Here is a 20,087-nt window from a genome sequence, read left to right as displayed (position 1 = left end):
AATGCATTTTTTGGTAAAGAAGAATGTTTGAAAATCAGTGCACTAAATTTCCATTTCAAGAAGTTAAAAAAAAATGACAGCAAATTAAACCTAAAATAGAGGGAAGATAATTACAAGAGCAGAAATCAATGAAAGAGAAAGTAAATGTATAGTAGAAATCTACAATGCTACTTAGCAAGACTGAGCAAGAAAAAGAAACACAAATTATATCAGCAGTTAAAAAGAAGGTATCTACACATCTTAAGACATTAAAAATAAAACAAAATGATATAAACTTTATGCTGATAAAGTTGACAATTTAGATGGAAAAGAACGAATTCCTTGTACATACTTAATAAGCTGATAAAATAAAATATAGAAAATATGAATAATCCTGTATCTTGAAAGAAATTGAATCTTTGCTACAAAGCATTTCCATAAAGAAATCTCCAGGCCTGCTGCTGTCACTGGTCAATTCAGCTAAACATTTAAGGCAGAAGTAATATCAAGATAAACTCTTTCAGAGAACAGAAAAGGACGGAATGCTTTGTAACTTATTTTATGAGGCCATCGTAGCACTGATACCAAAACATCACAAGTACATTATAAAAAAAAATTACAGGCTGGTACCTCATAAGAACATAAGTGTAAAAATCCTGAACAAAAGATTGGCAGATTATATCCAGTGATATCTAAAAACGACAATACATCGTGAAAAGACAGGGTTTATTGCAGGAAAACAAGGTTGGCTAATTTTAAAAATTAATAAATTTAATTTACTAACAGCTACAGGAAAAACACCACATTGATCATTTTAACAGATGAAGAAAAAAATTTTGATGAAAATTCCACCCTAGTTCCTGATTTTAAGAAATCTTGTCTGTAATTTTTACTTTCAATCTAGTTTTGCTTCCGACCTAATTTTAATATCAATCTTATATGTAAAGTATGCCTCTTATACACAGCATGTAGTCTTTTTTTGTTTTCTTATTTTAAAATCCAATCTGACGATTTTTGTGTTTTGATTGAACTGTTTTTTTCGTTTTCATTTAATGTATTTATTGGCATAGTTGGGTTTAAACCCATCACATTGCTGTTTGGTTTCTGAAAGTGTAGATAACTTTTTTCATTTATTTTTTTCTCTTTCTGCCTTCTTTTGGCTTGATCATCTATGTTTTCAATTTTCATATTTTTTTCCTCAGGTTTAAAATGTATATTCTCATAGTGGTTACCATCAACATTCCAATATGCATTCCTGTTCTGTTCCAGTTGACCTTAAATTAATATACTTCCATAATAATGGGAGAACCAACTTTGTAACTCACTTACCATCTCTTACCTTTTAATGTTTTTGTCATATATACTTTTACTTTCTGTATTATTTTCTATACTTTTTTTTTTTTTTGCGGTACGTGGGCCTCTCACTGATGTGGCCTCTCCCGCTGCGGAGCACAGGCTCCAGACGCGCAGGCTCAGCAGCCACGGCTTACTAGCCCAGCCGCTCTGCAGCATGTGGGATCTTCCCGGACCGGGGCACGAACCCGTGTCCCCTGCATTGGCAGGCGGACCCTCAATCACAGGGAAGCCCCTATTTTCTATACTTTTTATGGGTAGGAATAACTAAGCTTCAGTCTGTGAGTTGGTATGTTTTATCACCATACTAGTTCTATATTATTCTGTAATAGATTACAATGAGTTTAGCAGCTTAAAACAACACCCATTTATTATCTCACAGTTCTGTGGAAGTCTGGATCAGCTTGTCTAGGTTCTCAGCTTAGGTTTTCAGAGGGCCAAAATCAAGGTGTTGGTTGGGCTTTTATGTGAAGACTTTGAGGAAGAATCTGCATCTAAGCACATTCAGGACATTGGTAGAATTCAGTTCTTTATGGTTTTAGGACTGAGGTTTCTGTTTTCTTGCTACCTGTCAGCTAAGAAGTGTTCTCAGCTTCTAGAAGCTGCTCTCCAGTCCTTGCCCCTGACCCCTTCCATTTTCAAAGCCAGCAATTCTCTCTGACTTCCCCCTTCTGCTATCAGGAGGAGAAAAAACTCTGCTTAAAAGGGCTTATTCAGTTAGATTTGTTCCACCTGGATAATTTCTGATTTGATTAACTCAAGGCAGCTAATTGTAATCTTAATTATATCGGCAGAATCTTTTTTCCATATTTGGTAATGTAATCATGGGGGTGTTCTTCAACACATTTAGTCCTGGGAATTAGGGCAGACAATCTTGAGGGATTTTAGAGTGCATTTTAGAGTCATGCCTACCTCAATAATTGTAATAATAGCTTTATTGAGATGTAAGTCACATACCAAAAATGCCCAAAATTCACTCCTTTAAAGTATATAATTCAGCAACAACTTTCACCACTATCTAATTTCAGAATATTTTTATCACTCCATAAAGAAACCCTGTACCAGTTTTTTGTCACTCTTCTCCTGCAGCACCTGACAATCACTTATTTAGTTTTTGTCTCTATGTATTTGCCTGTGATATTTGCCTGTATACGAACATTTCATATAAATGGAATCATACATTATGGCCTTTAGTGTTTGGCTTTCACTTAGCATAATATTTTTAAGGTTCATCCATTTTGGAGCATGTAACAGAACTTCCTTCTTTTTTATTGGTGAATAATATTCCATTGTATAGATATACCATATTTTGTTTATCCATTCCTCAGTTAATGGACATTTGGGTTGTTTTCACTTTTTAGCTGTGATGAATGATGGTGCTGTGAACGTTCGTGTATAAGTTTTTTGTTTTGTTTTGTTTAAGCTATAAGGATTTATGGTACAACATGAGGAATATACCCAATATTTTGTAGTAACTGTAAACGGAAACTAACCTTTAAAAATTATAAAAAAATTTTTTAATTAAAAAAATAAAACTTATTAAAAACATCACTCTCTTCAACCAAAAAATTCTCTTCCCTCAACTAGTCAAAGGAACCACAATCCCACTGAAACTTCAAACAACAACAAATGCAAAAATAATCAGAATAAAAGTATACCTTTTCCGCAGATGAGAGATCCAACACAGTTTTCTTTTTTTTTTTTAAACATCTTTATTGGAGTATAATTGCTTTACTATAGTGTGTTAGTTTCTGCTATACAACAAAGTGAATCAGCTAAATGCATACATATATCTCCATATCCCCTCCCTCTTGCATCTCCCTCCCACCCTCTCTATCCCACCCCTCTTGGTGGTCACAAAGCACAGAGCTGATCTCCCTGTGGTATGCAGCTGCTTCCCAGTAGCTATCCATTTTACATTTGTTAGTGTGTTTTGTCAATGCTACTCTCTCACTTCATCCCAGCTTACCCTTCCCCTTCCCCGTGTCCTCAAGTCCATTCTATATGTCTGCATCTTTATTCCTGTCCTGCCCCTAGGTTCATCAGAACGTTTTTTTTCTAGATTCCATATATATGTGTTAGCATACGGTATTTGTTTTTCTCTTTCTGACTTACTTCACTCTGTATGACAGACTCTAGGTCCATCCACCTCACTACAAATAACTCAATTTCGTTTCTTTTTATGGCTGAGTAATATTCCATTGTATATATGTGCCACATCTTCTTTACCCATTCATCTGTTGATGGACACTTATATTGCTTCCATGTCCTGGCTGTTGTAAATAGTGCTGCAGTGAACATTGTGGAACCTCTTTTTGAATTATGGTTTTCTCAGGGTATATGCCCAGTAGTGGGATTGCTGGGTCGCACGGTAGTTCTATTTGTAGTTTTTTAAGGAACCTCCATACTGTCCTCCATAGTGGCTGTGTCAATTTACATTGTCACCAACAGTGCAAGAGGGTTCCCTTTTCTCCACACCCTCTCCAGCATTTATTGTTTGTAGATTTTCTGATGATGGCCATTCTGACTGGTGAGAGGTGATACCTCACTGTAGTTTTGATTTGCATTTCTCTAATGATTAGTGATGTTGAGCATCCTTTCATATGTTTGTTGGCCATCTGTATGTCTTCTTTGGAGAAATGTCTATTTAGGTCTTCTGCCCATTTTTGGATTGGGTTGTTTGTTGTTTTGATATTGAGCTGCATGAGCTGCTTGTATATCTTGGAGGTTAATCCTTTGTCAGTTGCTTCATTTGCAAGTATTTTCTCCCATTCTGAGGGCTGTCTTTTCATCTTGTTTATGATTTCCTTTGCTGTGCAAAAGTTTTGAAGTTTCATTAGGTCCCATTTGTTTATTTTTGTTTTTATTTCCATTACTCTAGGAGGTGGGTCAAAAAAGATCTTGCTGTGATTTATGTCAACCAGTGTTCTTCCTATGTTTTCCTCTAAGAGTTTTATAGTGTCCTGTCTTACATTTAGGTCTCGAATCCATTTTGAGTTTATTTTTGTGTATGGTGTTAGGGAGTGTTCTAATTTCATTCTTTTACGTGTAGCTGTCCAGTTTTCCCAGCACCACTTATTGAGGAGACTGTCTTTCCTCCGTTGTATATCCTTGCCTCCTTTGTCATAGATTAGTTGACCATAGGTGCATTGGTTTATCTCTGGGCTTTCTATCTTGTTCCATTGATCTGTGTTTCTGCTTTTGTGCCAGTACCATGTTGTCTTGATTACTGTAGCTTTGTAGTATAGTCTGAAGTCAGGGAGTCTGATTCCTCCAGCTCCGTTTTGTCCCTGAAGACTGCTTTGGCTCTTCGGGGTCTTTTCTGTCTCCATATAAATTTTAAGATTATTCGTTCTGTAAAAAATGCCATTGGTAATTTGATAGGGATTGCATTGTATCTGTAGACTGCTTTGGATAGTATAGTCATTTTCACAATATTGATTCTTCCAATCCAAGAACATGGTATATCTCTGCATCTGTTAGTATCATCTTTAATTTCTTTCATCAGTGTCTAATAGTTTTCTGCATACAGGTCTTTTGTTTCCCTAGGTAGGTTTTCTCCTAGGTATTTTATTCTTTTTGTTGCAATGGTAAATGGGAGTGTTTCCTTAATTTTTCTTTCAGATTTTTCATCATTAGTGTATAGGAATGCCAGAGATTTCTGTGCATTAATTTTGTATCCTGCTACTTTACCAAATTCATTGACTAGCTCTAGTAGTTTTCTGGTAGCATCTTTAGGATTCTCTATGTATAGTATCATGTCATCGGGAAACAGTGACAATTTTCCTTTTCTTTTCCGATTTGGATTTCTTTTATTTCTTTTCCGTCTCTGATTGCTGTGGCTAAAACTCCCAAAACTATGTTGAATAATAGTGGTGAGTGTGCAACCATGTCTTGTTCCTGATCTTAGAGAAAATGGTTTCAGTTTTTCACCATTGAGAGTGATGTTGGCTGTGGGTTTGTCATCTATGGCCTTTATTATGTTGACGTAGGTTCCCTCTATTCCTACGTTCTGGAGAGTTTTTATCATAAATTGGTGTTGAATTTTGTAGAAAGCTTTTTATGCATCTATCAAGATTATCATATGGTTTTTACCCTTCAGTTTGTTAATATGGTGCATCACGTTGATTTGCATATATTGAAGAATCCTTGCATTCCTGGGCTAATAAGCCCCACTTGATCATGGTGTATGATCTTTTTTTTTTTTACTTTATTTTTTTTAACATCTTTATTGGGGTATAATTGCTTTACAGTAGTGTGTTAGTTTCTGCTTTATAACAAAGTGAATCAGTTATACATATACATATGTTCCCATATCTCTTCCCTCTTGCATCTCCCTCCCTCCCACCCTCCCTATCCCACCCCTCCAGGCGGTCACAAAGCACCGAGCCGATCTCCCTGTGCTATGCGGCTGTTTCCCACTAGCTATCTACCTTACGTTTGGTAGTGTATATATGTCCATGCCTCTCTCTTGCTTTGTCACAGCTCACCCTTCCCCATCCCCATATCCTCAAGTCCATTCTTTAGTAGGTCTGTGTCTTTATTCCTGTCTTACCCCTAGGTTCTTCACGACATTTTTTTTTCTTAAATTCCATATATATGTGTTAGCATATGGTATTTGTTTTTCTCTTTCTGACCTACTTCACTCTGTATGACAGACTCTAGGTCTATCCACCTCATTACAAATGGCTCAATTTCATTTCTTTTTATGGCTGAGTAATATTCCATTGTATATATGTGCCACATCTTCTTTATCCATTCATCCGATGATGGGCACTTAGGTTGTTTCCATCTCCGGGCTATTGTAAATAGAGCTGCAATGAACATTGTGGTACATGACTCTTTTTGAATTTTGGTTTTCTCAGGGTATATGCCCAGTAGTGGGATTGCTGGGTCATATGGTAGTTCTATTTGTAGTTTTTTAAGGAACCTCCATACTGTTCTCCATAGTGGCTGTACCAATTCACATTGCCACCAGCAGTGCAAGAGTGTTCCCTTTTCTCCACACCCTCTCCAGCATTTATTGTTTCTAGATTTTTTGATGGCCATTCTGACTGGTGTGAGATGATATCTCATTGTAGTTTTGATTTGCATTTCTCTAATGATTAACGATGTTGAGCATTCTTTCATGTGTTTGTTGGCAGTCTGTATATCTTCTTTGGAGAAATGTCTGTTTAGGACTTCTGCCCATCTTTGGATTGGGTTGTTTGTTTTTTTGTTACTGAGCTGCATGATCTGCTTGTAAATTTTGGAAATTAATCCTTTGTCAGTTGCTTCATTTGCAAATATTTTCTCCCATTCTGAGGGTTGTCTTTTGGTCTTGTTTATGGTTTCCTTTGCTGTGCAAAAGCTTTGAAGTTTCATTAGGTCCCATTTGTTTATTCTTGTTTTTATTTCCATAACCCTAGGAGGTGGGTCTAAAAGGATCTTGCTGTGATTTATGTCATAGAGTGTGCTGCCTATGTTTTCCTCTAGGAGTTTGATAGTTTCTGGACTTACATTTAGGTCTTTAATCCATTTTGAGTTTACTTTTGTGTATGGTGTTAGGGAGTGATCTAATCTCATACTTTTACATGTACCTGTCCAGTTTTCCCAGCACCACTTATTGAAGAGGCTGTCCTTTCTCCACTGTACATTCCTGCCTCCTTTATCAAAGATAAGGTGACCATATGTGCGTGGGCTTATCTCTGGGCTTTCTATCCTTTTCCATTGATCTATAGTTCTGTTTTTGTGCCAGTACCATACTGTCTTGATTACTGTAGCTTTGTAGTATAGTCTGAAGTCAGGGAGCCTGATTCCTCCAGCTCCATTTTTCATTCTCAAGATTGCTTTGGCTATGGGGTCTTTTGTGTTTCCATACAAACTGTGAAATTTTTTGTTCTAGTTCTGTGAAAAATGCCAGTGGTAGTTTGATAGGGATTGCATTGAATCTGTAGATTGCTTTGGGTAGTAGAGTCATTTTCACAATGTTGATTCTTCCAATCCAAGAACATGGTATATCTCTCCATCTATTAGTATCATCTTTAATTTCTTTCATCAGCATCTTATAAATTTCTCCATACAGGTCTTTTGTCTCCTTAGGTAGGTTTATTCCTAGATATTTTATTCTTTTTGTTGCAATGGTAAATGGGAGTGTTTTCTTGATCTCACTTTCAGATTTTTCATCATTAGTGTAGAGGAATGCCAGAGATTTCTGTGCATTAATTTTGTATCCTGCTACTTTACCAAATTCATTGATTAGCTCTAGTAGTTTTCTGGTAGCATCTTTAGGATTCTCTATGTATAGTATCATGTCATCTGCAAACAGTGACAGCTTTACTTCTTCTTTTCTGATTTGGATTTCTTTTATTTCCTTTTCTTCTCTGATTGCTGTGGCTAAAACTTCCAAAACTATATTGAATAAGAGCGGTGAGAGTGGGCAACCTTGTCTTGTTCCTGATCTTAGTGGAAATGCTTTCAGTTTTTCACCATTGAGGATGATGTTGGCTGTGGGTTTGTCATATATGGCCTTTATTATGTTGCAGAAAGTTCCCTCTATGCCTACTTTCTGCAGGGTTTTTATCATAAATGTGTGTTGAATTTTGTCGAAAGCTTTCTCTGCATCTATTGAGATGATCATATGGTTTTTCTCCTTCAATTTGTTAATATGGTTTATCACATTGATTGATTTGCATATATTGAAGAATCCTTGCATTCCTGGAATAAACCCCACTTGATCATGGTGTATGATCCTTTTAATGTGCTGTTGGATTCTGTTTGCTAGTATTTTGTTGAGGATTTTTGCATCTATGTTCATCAGTGATATTGGCCTGTAGTTTTCTTTCTTTTGACATCCTTGTCTGGTTTTGGTATCAAGGTGATGGTGGCCTCGTAGAATGAATTTGGGAGTGTTCCTCCCTCTGCTATATTTTGGAACAGTTTGAGAATTATAGGTGTTAGCTCTTTTCTAAATGTTTGATAGAATTCGCCTGTGAAGCCATCTGGTCCTGGGCTTTTGTTTGTTGGAAGATTTGTAATCACAGTTTCAATTTCAGTGCTTGTGATTGGTCTGTTCATATTTTTTATTTCTTCCTGATTCAGTCTTGGCAGGTTGTGCATTTCTAAGAATTTGTCCATTTCTTCCAGATTGTCCATTTTATTGGCATAGAGTTGCCTGTAGTAATCTCTCATGATCTTTTGTATTTCTGCAGTGTCAGTTGTTACTTCTTTTTCATTTCTAACTCTATTGATTTGAGTCTTCTCCCTTTTTTTCTAGATGAGTCTGGCTAATGATTTATCTATTTTGTTTATCTTCTCAAAGAACCAGCTTTTAGTTTTATTGATCTTTGCTATCGTTTCCTTCATTTCTTTTTCATTTATTTCTGATCTGATTTTTATGATTTCTTTCCTTCTGCTAACTTTGGGGGTTTTTTGTTCTTCTTTCTCTAATTGCTTTAGGTGCAAGGTTAGGTTGTTTATTTGAGATGTTTCCAGTTTCTTAAGGTGGGCTTGTATTGCTATAAACTTCCCTCTTAGAAATGCTTTTGCTGCATCCCATAGGTTTTGGGTCATCGTGTCTCCATTGTCATTTGTTTCTAGGTATATTTTGATTTCCTCTTTGATTTCGTCAGTGATCACTTCGTTATTAAGTAGTGTATTGTTTAGCCTCCATGTGTTTGTAGTTTTTACAGATCTTTCCCTGTAATTGATATCTAGTCTCGTCGTGTTGTGGTCGGAAAAGATACTTGATACAATTTCAATTTTCTTAAATTTACCAAGACTTGATTTGTAACCCAAGATATGATCTATCCTGGCGAATGTTCCATGAGCACTTGAGAAAAATGTGTATTTTGTTGTTTTTGGATGGAGTGTCCTATAAATATCAATTAAGTCCATCTTGTTTAATGTATCATTTAAAGCTTGTGTTTCCTTATTTATTTTCATTTTGGATGATCTGTCCATTGGTGAAAGTGGGGTGTTAAAGTCCCCTACTATGAATGTGTTACTGTCGATTTCCCCTTTTATGGCTGTTAGTATTTGCCTTATGTATTGAGGTGCTCCTATGTTGGGTGGATAAATATTTACAATTGTTATATTTTCTTCTTGGATCCATCCCTTGATCATTATGTAGTGTCCTCTTTGTCACTTGTAATAGTCTTTATTTTAAAGTCTATTTTGTCTGATATGAGAATTGCTACTCCAGCTTTCTTTTGGTTTCCATTTGCATGGAATATCTTTTTCCATCCCCTTCCTTTCAGTCTGTATGTGTCTCTAGGTATGAAGTGGGTCTCTTATAGGCAGCATATATATGGGTCTTGTTTTTGTATCTACTCAGCCAATCTATGTCTTTTGGTGGGAGCATTTAGTCCTTTTACATTAAGGTAATTATCGATATGTATGTTCCTATTCCCATTTTCTAAATTGTTTTGGGTTCGTTATTGTAGGTCTTTTCCTTCTCTTGTGTTTCTTCCCTAGAGAAGTTCCTTTAGCATTTGTTGTAAAGCTGGTTTGGTGGTGCTGAAGTCTCTCAACTTTTGCTTGTCTGTAAATGTTTTAATTTCTCCATCAAATCTGTATGAGATCCTTGCTGGGTAGAGTAATCTTGGTTGCAGGTTTTTCTCCTTCATCACTTTAAATATGTCCTGCCAGTCCCTTCTGGCTTGCAGAGTTTGTGCTGAGAGATCAGCTGTTAACCCTATGGGGATTCCCTTGTGTGTTATTTGTTGTTTTTCCCTTGCTGCTTTTAATATGCTTTCTTTGTAGTTAATTTTTGACAGTTTGATTAGTATGTGTCTTGGCGTATTTCTCCTTGGATTTATCCTGTATGGGACTCTGTGTGCTTCCTGGACTTGATTAACTATTTCCTTTCCCATATTAGGGAAGTTTTCAACTATAATCCCTTCAAATGTTTTCTCAGTCCCTTTCTTTTTCTCTTCTTCTTCTGGAACGCCTATGATTCGAATGTTGGTGCGTTTAATGTTGTCCCAGAGGTCTCTGAGACTGTTCTCAGTTCTTTTCATTCTTTTTTCTTTATTCTGCTCTGCAGTAGCTATTTCCACTATTTTATCTTCCAGGTCACTTATCCGTTATTCTGCTATTGATCCCATCTAGAGTATTTTTTATTTCATTTATTGTGTTGTTCATCATTGTTTGTTTCATCTTTAGTTCTTCTAGGTCCTTGTTAAATGTTTCTTGCATTTTGTCTATTCTATTTCCAAGATTTTGGATCACCTTTACTATCATTATTCGGAATTCTTTTCCAGGTAGACTGCCTATTTCCTCTTCATTTGTTAGGTCTGGTGGGTTTTTATCTTGCTCCTTCATCTGCTGTGTGTTTTACTGTCTTCTCATTTTGCTTATCTTACTGTGTTTGGGGTCTCCTTTTTGCAGGCTGCAGGTTTGTAGTTCCTGTTATTTTTGGTGTCTGTCCCCAGTGGCTAAGGTTGGTTCAATGGGTTTTGTAGGCTTCCTGGTGGAGGGGAGTAGTTCCTGTGTTCTGGTGGATGAGGCTGGATCTTGTCTCTCTGGTGGGCAGGTCCACGTCTGGTGGTTTGTTTTGGGGTGTCTGTGGACTTATTATGATTTTAGACAGCCTCTCTGCTAATGGGTGGGGTTGTGTTCCTGTTTTGTTTTTTGACATAGGGTGTCCAGCACTGTAGCTTGCTGGTCGTTGAGTGAAGCTGGGTGCTGGCATTGAGATGGAGATCTCTGGGAGATTTTTGCCGTTTGATATTATGTGGAGGTGGGAGGTCTGTTGTTGACCTGTGTTCTGAAGTTGGCTCTCACACCTCAGAGGCACAGCACTGACTCCTGGCTGCAGCACCAAGAGCCTTTCATCCACACGGCTCAGAATAAAAGGGAGAAAAAGTAGAGAGAAAATTAGTAGAAGTAGGAAGAAAGAAAGGAAGGAAGAAAGAAAGGAAAGGAGGAAAGAAAGGTAGGAGGGAGGGAGGGAGGGACGGTGGGAGGAGGGAAGCAAGGAAGGAGGGAGGGAAGGAAAAAAGATAGAAAGAAGATAAAATGAAATAGAGCAAAATATAGTAAAGTTATTAATTAAAAAATAATTATTAAGAAAAAAATTTAAAAAACGGACAGATAGAACCTTAGGACAAATGGTGGAAGCAAAGCTATACAGACAAAATCTCACACAGACGCATACACACTCACAAAAAGAGGAAAAAGGGGGAAAATCATAAATCTTGCTCTCAAAGTCCACCTTCTCAATTTGGGATGATTCATTGTCTATTATGTATTCCACAGTTGCAGGGTACATCTAGTTGATTGTGGAGCTTTAATCCACAGCTTCTGAGGCTGCTGGGAGAGATTTCCCTTTCTCTTCTGTTCTCACAGCTCCCAGGGGCTCAGCTTTGGATTTGGCCCCGCCTCTGAGTGTAGGTCGCCAGAGGGCGCTTTTCGCTCAGACAGGACGGGGTTAAAGGAGCCGTTGATTCGGGGGCTCTGGCTCACTCAGGCCGGGGGGAGGGAGGGACATGGAGTGTGGGGCGACCCTGCGGCGGCAGCCGCCGGCGTGATGTTGCACCAGCCTGAGGCTCGTTGTGCGTTCTCCCGGGGAAGTTGTCCCTGGATCCCGGCAACCCGGCAGTGGCGGGCTGCACAGGCTGTCCGGAAAGGAGGTGTGGATAGTGACCTGTGCTCGCACACAGGCTTCTTGGCGGCGGCAGCAGCAGCCTTAGCGTCTCCTGCCCGTCTCTGGGGTCCGTGCTTTTAGCCGCACCTCGCGCCTGTCTCTGGAGCTCTTTTAAGCAGTGCTCTTAATCCCCTCTCCTTGCACACCAGGAAACAAAGAGGGAAGAAAAAGTCTCTTGCCTCTTCGGCAGCTCCAGACCTTTTCCCGGACTCCCTCCCGGCTAGCCGTTGCGCACTAGCCCCTTCAGGCTGTGTTCACGCTGCCAACCCCAGTCCTCTCCCTGAGCTCTGACCAAAGCCCAAGCCCGAGCTCGCAGGCCCGCCCACCCCGGCGGGTGAGCAGACAAGCCTCTCGGGTTGGTGAGTGCCGGTCGGCACCGAGCCTCTGTGCGGGAATCTACCCGCTTTGCCCTCCGCACCCCTGTTGCTGCGCTCTCCTCCGGGGCCCCAAAGTTCCCCCCTGCCGCCACTTGCAGTCTCCGCCCACGAAGGTGCTTCCTAGTGTGTGGAAACCTTTCCTCCTTCACAGCTCCCTCCCACTGGTGCAGGTCCCATCCCTATTCTTTTGTCTCTGTTTATTCTTTTTTCTTTTGCCCTACCCAGGTACGTGGGAGGTGTCTTGACTTTTGGGAGGTGTGAGATCTGCCAGCATTCAGTAGGTGTTCTGTAGGAGTTGTTCCACGTGTAGATGTATTTCTGATGTATCTGTGGGGAGGAAGGTGATCTCTGCGTCTTACTCTTCCGCCATCTTCTCCTCCTCAATGGTGTATGATCCTTTTAATGTGCTGTTGGATTCTGTTTGCTAGTATTTTGTTGAGGATTTTTGCATCTATGTTCATCAGTGATATTGGCCTGTAGTTTTCTTTTTGCATGACATCTTTTTCTGGTTTTCATATCAGAGTGATGGTGGCCTAGTAGAATGAGTTTGGGAGTGTTCCTCCCTCTGCTCTATTTTGGAAGAGTTTGAGAAGGATAGGTGTTAGCTCTTTTCTAAATGCTTGATAGAATTTGCCTGTGAAGCCATCTGGTCCTGGGCTTTTGTTTGTTGGAAGATTTTTAATCACAGTCTCAATTTCAGTGCTTGTGATTGGTCTGTTTATATTTTGTATTTCTTCCTGGTTCAGGTTCAGAAGGTTGTGCTTTTCTAAGAATTTGTCCATTTCTTCTAGGTTGTCCATTTTATTGGCATATAGATGCTTGTAGTAATCTCTCATGATTTTTATTTCTGCAGTGTCAGGTGTTACTTCTCCTTTTTCATTTCTAATTCGGTTGATTTGAGTCTTCTCCCTTTTTTTCCTGGTGAGTCTGGCTTATGGTTTTTCAGTTTTGTTTACCTTCTCAAAGAACCAGCTTTTAGTTTTATTGATCCTTGCTATTGTTTCCTTCATTTCTTTTTCATTTAGTTCTGATTTGATCTTTATGATTTCTTTCCTTCTGCTAACTTTGGGGTTTTTCTTGTTCTTTCTCTAATTTCTTTAGTTTTTAGGTTAGGTTGTTTATTTGACATTTTTCTTGTTTCTTGAGGTAGGCTTGTATTGCTATAAACTTCCCTCTTAGAACTGCTTTTGCCGCATCCCATAGGTTTTGCATTGTCTTGTTTTCATTGTCATTTGTTTTGAGGTATTTTTGATTTCCTCTTTGATTTCTTCAGTGATCTCTTGTTTATTTAGTAGCATGTTTTTTAGCCTCCATGTGTTTGTATTTTTTACAGATTTTTTCCTGTAGTTGATATCAAGTGTCATAGCGTAGTGGTCAGAAAAGATACTTGATATTATTTCAGTTTTCTTAAATTTACCAAGGCTTGATTTGTGACCCAAGATATGGTCTATCCTGGAGAATGTTCCATGAGCACTTGAGGAGAACGTGTATTCTGTTGTTTTTGGATGGAATGTCCTATAAATATCAGTTAAGTCCATCTTGTTTAATGTGTCATTTAAAGCTTGTGTTTCCTTATTTATTTTCATTTTGGATGATCTGTCCATTGGTGAAAGTGGGGTGTTAAAAGTACCCTACTCTGATTATGTTACTGTCGATTTCCCCTTTTATGGCTGTTAGCATTTGCCTTATGTACTGAGGTGCTCCTATGTTGGGTGCATAAATATTTACAGTTATATCTTCTTCTTGGATTGATCCCTTGATCATTATGTAGTGTCCTTCTTTGTCTCTTGTAATAGTCTTTGTTTTAAAGTCTATTTTGTCTGATACGAGAATTGCTACTCCAGCTTTCTTTTGATTTCCATTTGCAAGGAATATCTTTTTTCATCCCCTCACTTGAAGTCAGTATGTGTCCCTAGGTCTGAAGTGGGTTTTTTGTAGACAGTATATATATGGGTCTTGTTTTTGTATCCGTTTAACCAGTCTTTATCTTTTGGTTGGAGGATTTTATTTATTTATTTATTTTCATAAATTTAGTTATTTTATTTATATATTTTTGGCTGCATTGGGTTTTCATTGTGGTGCACGGGCTTCTTGTTGTGGTTTCTCTTTTTGTGGAGCATGGGCTCTAGGCATGCGGGCTTCAGTTGTTGTGGCACGTGAACTCAGTAGTTGTGGCTCGCAAGCTCTAGAGCACAGGCTCAGTAGTTGTGGCACATGGGCTTATTTGCTTCGCGGCATGTAGGATGTTTCCGGACGAGGTTTGAACCTGTGTCCCGTGCATTGGCAGGCAGATTCCCAACCACTGCGCCACCAGGGAAGCCCTTTTTGGAGTATGTAATGCATTTACATGTAAGGTAATTATTTTATATATATGTTCCTATTACCATTTTCTTAATTGTTTTGTCTTTGTAGGTCTTTTCCTTCTCTTGTGTTTCCTACCTAGAGAAGTTCCTTTAGCATTTGTTGTGAAGCTGGTTTGGTGGTGCTGAATTCTCTTAACTTTTGCTTGTCTGTAAAGGTTTTAATTTCTCCATCAAATTTGAATGAGATCCTTGCTGTGTAGAGTAATCCTGGTTGTAGGTTTTTCCGTTTCATAACTTTAAATGTGTCCTGCCACTCCCTTCTGGCTTGCAGAGTTTCTGCTGAAAGATCAGGTGTTAACCTTGTATGTTATTTGTTGCTTTTCGCTTACTGCTTTTAATATTTTTTCTTTGTTTAATTTATGATAGTTTGAGTTAATGTGTCTCAGTGTGTTTCTCTTTGTGTGTATCCTCTATGGGACTCTGTGCTTCCTGGACTTGACTGACTTGTTTCCTTTCCCATGATATGGAAGTTTTCAACTATAATCTCTTTAAATATTTTCTCAGACACCCCCCCCTTTTTTTTTTTTTGTATTATGCGGGCCTCTCACTGTTGTGGCCTCTCCCATTGCGGAGCACAGGCTCCGGACATGCAGGCTCAGTGGCCATGGCTCACGGGCCTAGCCGCTCCGTGGCATGTGGGATCTTCCCGGACCGGGGCACGAACCCGTGTCCCCTGCATCGGCAGGCGGACTCTCAACCACTGCGCCACCAGGGAACCCCTCAGACCCTTTCTTTTTGTCTTCTTCTTCTGGGCCCCCTATAATTCGAATATTGGTGCGTTTAACGTTGTCCCAGAGGTCTCTGAGACTGTCCTCAATTCTTTTCATTCTGTTTTCTTTATTCTGTTCCCTGTTTGTTATTTCCACCATTTTATATTCCAGCTCACTTATCTGTTCATTTCCCTCAGTTATTCTGCTATTGATTCCTTCTAGAGTATTTTTAAGTTAAGTTATTGTGTTGTTCATCACTGTTTGTTTGCTTAGTTCTTCTAGATCCTTGTTAAATGTTTCTTGTATTTTCTCAATTGTGTTTCCGAGACTTTGGATTATCTTTATCATTACTCTGAATTCTTTTTCAGGGAGGTTGCCTATTTCATTTTCATTTATTTGGTCTTGTAGGTTTTTACCTTGCTCCTTTGTCTGTAACGTATTTTTTTGTCATTTCTTTTTTTTTTTTTTATGGGTGGGGCTGTATTCCTGTCTTACTGATTGTTTGGCCTGAGACGTCCAGCACTGGAGTTTGCAGGTAGTTGGATAGAGCTGGGTCTTTGTGCTGAGATTAGGACCTCCAGGAGGCCTCACTCTGATTAATGTTCCCTGGAGTCTGAGGTTCTCTATTAGTCCAGTGGTTTGGACTCAGAGCTCCCACCATAGGAGCTTGGGCTGACCTCCGGCCTGGGAGCCAAGATCCTGCAAGCCACATGGTGCGGCAAAAAAAAGAAAAAAAAAAAAGAGCAGTACAATATCAAAGAATAAAAAACAAAGTAAAATTAGAAAAATAAAAAATATATTATGAAAAGTAAAAATATAATTGGAACAACTGTAGTAATGTAAAATAAAACGACAACAGAAAATAGAAAAAAAGGAGGGGGGGCCGTGCATGGGGAACAAGCCAAATGGAGAGAGCAATAACAAAGTATAAAGAATAAAGTAAAATTAGAAAAAGAAAAGATTTATTAGGAATAATAAAAATATAAATGAATCAAGAACAATGAATCAACAAGGTAAAACAGAACCCCAATCTAAAAGAGGAAAAAAAAAAAAAGCCTTGGCTGTGGGAGTGGAACTCAGGCAGGGGTGGGGTTTACAGTGGGGTGAGACCTAGGCAGGTGGGGGGTTGATGTTTGAGTGTAGGGCAGGGCCTCTGCTTAGGACCTGCAGGGAAGGGGAGAGGCAGCATGTGGAAAGGAGGGCCTCTGCAGTGTGGAGTTCTGAGTTTGGAGGTAAGGCCCTGGGTGAGGGTGTGTGGGTGGGGTTTAGGCCCAGCACATTGGAGGGGGTCTCAGAGGGGGTCTCCGAGTATAGAGGTAGGGCCCTGGGTGTGGGTGTAGGGGCGGGGCTTGGGCTCTGCACGGTAGGAGGGAGACTCCAAGGGCACAGGATTAGGCCCGGGAGCCCAACAGGCTTCCCAGTGCCTAAGTGGACAGGGAAAGCACTGGCCCCGTTCCCTTCCATTCCTCCACACCCCCACTCCCCATCTCCCCCAGGGTCTCCCCAGTCCCCGCTGGACCCCTAACCATGGGTGTGTCCCGCCTGGTGTAGGAACTCCTCCCTTCACCTCAGGGGTGCCAGTCCTAGAGGTCTGGCCTTTACTTTTGCTCCCCGTTCCCTCCCTCCCACTCCCTCAGGACCCATGTGGCTGGAGGGGGCCTCGGCGGGCAGAGGATCAGGCCCAGGATCTCAGCAGGCTCCTGGGGGCCCAAGTGGGCAGGGGAGACCTGGCCACGCTCCCTTTTGCTCCTTTGTCTTCCTGGTGGTCCCCCAATTTCCCCCTTCGGGTGTGAGATCCCTTCCTCTCCTCCAGCTGCTCTTCAGGGGTGCCAGTCCCGTCCCACCTCTGCTTCCCCTCCCCCTCACCCCCCCATGCCCCATGTCCTACCCGGTCGCTGTGGGTTCCTCCCATCCCCTTAGGTGTCTGTGGTCCCTCACCGGTGCCTGGTAGATGCCCTAGTTGTGCGGACACATGAATCCGTGTCCTCCTAGTCTGCCATCTTGACTCTGCCCCCTTGTGTATAAGTTTTTGCATAGACATATATTATCAGTTCTTTGGGTATGTACCTGGGAGTGTTTGGTACTCTGACAGGTCATTTCCCCATTCCCCTCCTCCCCACTCCCCACCCCCACAAAAAAGTCAGGTCCTAATACCTGGAAACTGTAAATGTTACTTTATTTGGAAAAAGTGTTTTGTAGATGTGACTAAATTAATGGTCTTGTGATGAGGAGGTTATCTTGGATTATCTGGATGGGCCCTAAATGCAATCACAGTTAAAGGGAGACAGAAGGGGACTTGATATAGACACAGAGGAAAAGACATACACATATGCAGGAGAAAGTTATGTGAAGACAGGCAGAGATTGGAGTGCTGTGGCCACTAGCCAAGGAATGGCAGCAACCACCGTAAATTGGAAGAGGCAAGGAACAGATTCTCTTCTAGAGTTTCTGGAGAGAGTGTATCCCTGCTGACAGCTTGATTTCAACCTTGTGATTTCAGACTTCTGGGCTCCAGAATTGTGAGATTATAATTTTTGTTGTTATAAGTCACCCAGTTTTTGTTAATTTGTTACAGCTGCCACAGGAAACCAATACAGAGTGAAATTGGTGGGTAATATGGTAATTCTATGTTTAATATTTTGAGGAACTACCGAAGTTTCCCAAAGGGGCTGCACCATTTTATGTTTCCACCAGCACTATATAAGAGTTCTAATTTCTCCAAATCCTTGTTCGTACCTGTTACTGTCTCTTTGATTATAGCTATCCTGGTGGTTGTGAAGTGGTACCTCATTATGGTTTGGATTTATATTTCCCTGATGAGTGATGATGTTCAGCATCTTTTTATGTGCTTACTGATCATTTATATATCTTCTTTGCAAAAATGTCTGTTCAGAGCCTTTGCCCATTTAAAAATTGGGTTATTTATCTTTTTATTGTAGAATTCTAAGAGTTGTAAACTTTATAGTTTTAGTTCTTACATTAGATCTGTGATTCATTTTAGTTAATTTTTGTATATGGTGGTAGGTATGGAGACAATCACTTTTGCCAAATTCTCAGTCATTACCTACATCTTCAAATATTGCTTTTGCTCTTTCTCTCTCTGTCTTTCCTCTCCATACAGTTGCATGCATACTAGATGTTTTGAATGTGTCTCACATATCTCTTACGATCTTTTCTCTTTCTTCCATTTTTCTTTTTCCATTTGTGCTTCAGTTTGGATATTTTCTGTTGCACTGTCTTCGAGTTCATTATTCCTGTCTTCTGCTGTTTGACTTAATCAGTTTTTAATTTGAGGCATTGTATTTTTTTGGTTATAGAACATTTGTTTGATTCTTTTTTGTTTTTATTATTACAATGCTTTAAAATTTTCATTTCTGTCCATTTTGTGCATCTTTTTCTCTATTTTATTTAACTTATTTATAGTAGTTATCTTAAAGTCCTTGTCTGTTATCTCTAATATTTGGAGCAATTTCTGCTTTTCACAGATTTTACTGTTTATTTCTTCTTTACTTTAGAACCTGTGGATTTAAAAAAATCTAGATTTTGTTTTTAGCTTGATTTTGGAAACAACAATGAGGCTTGTTGCAGGAAGAAGGAAGAATAGGGCAGACCCTGGCCCTTTGTTTTCTGGGTTAACAGGAAGGAAGTATTTGTTTTTCTGGAATTGCTCCTATAATGTAATGATTACTCAGGAGAGACAGTAAGAGCAATAGCATTAAAGAAAGAAGAAATCAGTATGACATGTGACTACTTGCTAATTTAAGTGCCATACTTGCTAATTTAATTGGTAAATGCTGTGTGGAGATAGATAGGCCCTGAGCTAAAATATATATAGATAGTGATAATCAACTTGATCTTTTGGCTTAGTAAGAATGATTAAGATCTATGCTTTTTAGCATAAAACATGTATTAGCATTTGTGGTTTTATAAACCCTATAAATTATTTCTTGGTTTTTTTGGCACTAATAGCTAAGGATGTCTTAAGTACATGAGTTGGTGAGTAGCTTTTAGTTTAGTCCCTTAAGAAAAATATCATTTCCTATGCATTCATTATTTTTGCAATATAGTAAAAATATTCTGAGTTTAGTAAATATTTGTGGGTTTTCTCTTACAGATGATAAGATATTAACAAGTATGTAAAAGTGTTTACTGTGTTGGTCTGAATGGGTTTTCAAAGTTGATTATGATCATGATGATAACTCTATAATAGTTTTTGTTATATTCTTGTGTGCAGTGTACTTTTCTTATTTTTTGGAGTATTCATTTTCTTTTTCTAAGAACACGGCTTGATGAACTGAGAATGTTTCTAGAAAATGAGACCTGGGAACTTTGTCCTGTTAAGTCAAATTTCAGCATCTTGCAGCTTCACGTAAGTTTACGAGCAAATAAATCAGTCTTTTATGTAGTCATCTTTAAAAGCAAACCATATATATGGAAACATTTATAAAATAATTAAATTAAGAAATAGTGCCTTTCCTTTTTTCCTTAAAAGTGATTAATAATAAGCCTCTTTTACAAGGTGATACTTTAATGGATGTCAAAATCTGTCTCTTTTTACAAATTCATTTTATACACTTGAGTAAAACTCCTTTGCCTGAAAAGAGTCACAATTAAAATAATTTGTTTTCTTTAGATTTCAGAAGAGGGTCTACTGCTTCATTTAAATTTTGCAGAAAAA

The 20,087-nt window shown here is 39.1% G+C and overlaps 1 protein-coding gene across 8 annotated transcripts in view; it reads left to right on the top strand.

Moving 5' to 3' along the window:
• The window catches only part of VPS50 (VPS50 subunit of EARP/GARPII complex), a 141,539-nt gene that overhangs the window by 76,900 nt on the left and 44,552 nt on the right, over positions 1–20,087 (top strand). For all 8 annotated transcript variants that reach the window (XR_002174828.2, XR_004528121.2, XR_012333979.1 and 5 more), the window contains exon 17: positions 19,688–19,778. Coding sequence is in view for 2 of the 8 variants with exons in the window: in XM_019927450.2 (XP_019783009.1) it covers positions 19,688–19,778 (91 nt within the window). In the remaining 6 variants the exon portion in view is untranslated. The remainder of the gene's footprint in view (positions 1–19,687; positions 19,779–20,087) is intronic.

The sequence above is a fragment of the Tursiops truncatus genome, chromosome 9, assembly GCF_011762595.2.
Source record: "Tursiops truncatus isolate mTurTru1 chromosome 9, mTurTru1.mat.Y, whole genome shotgun sequence".
NCBI classification, from domain to species: domain Eukaryota; kingdom Metazoa; phylum Chordata; class Mammalia; order Artiodactyla; family Delphinidae; genus Tursiops; species Tursiops truncatus.
This window is presented reverse-complemented; position numbering and strand designations above follow the sequence as displayed.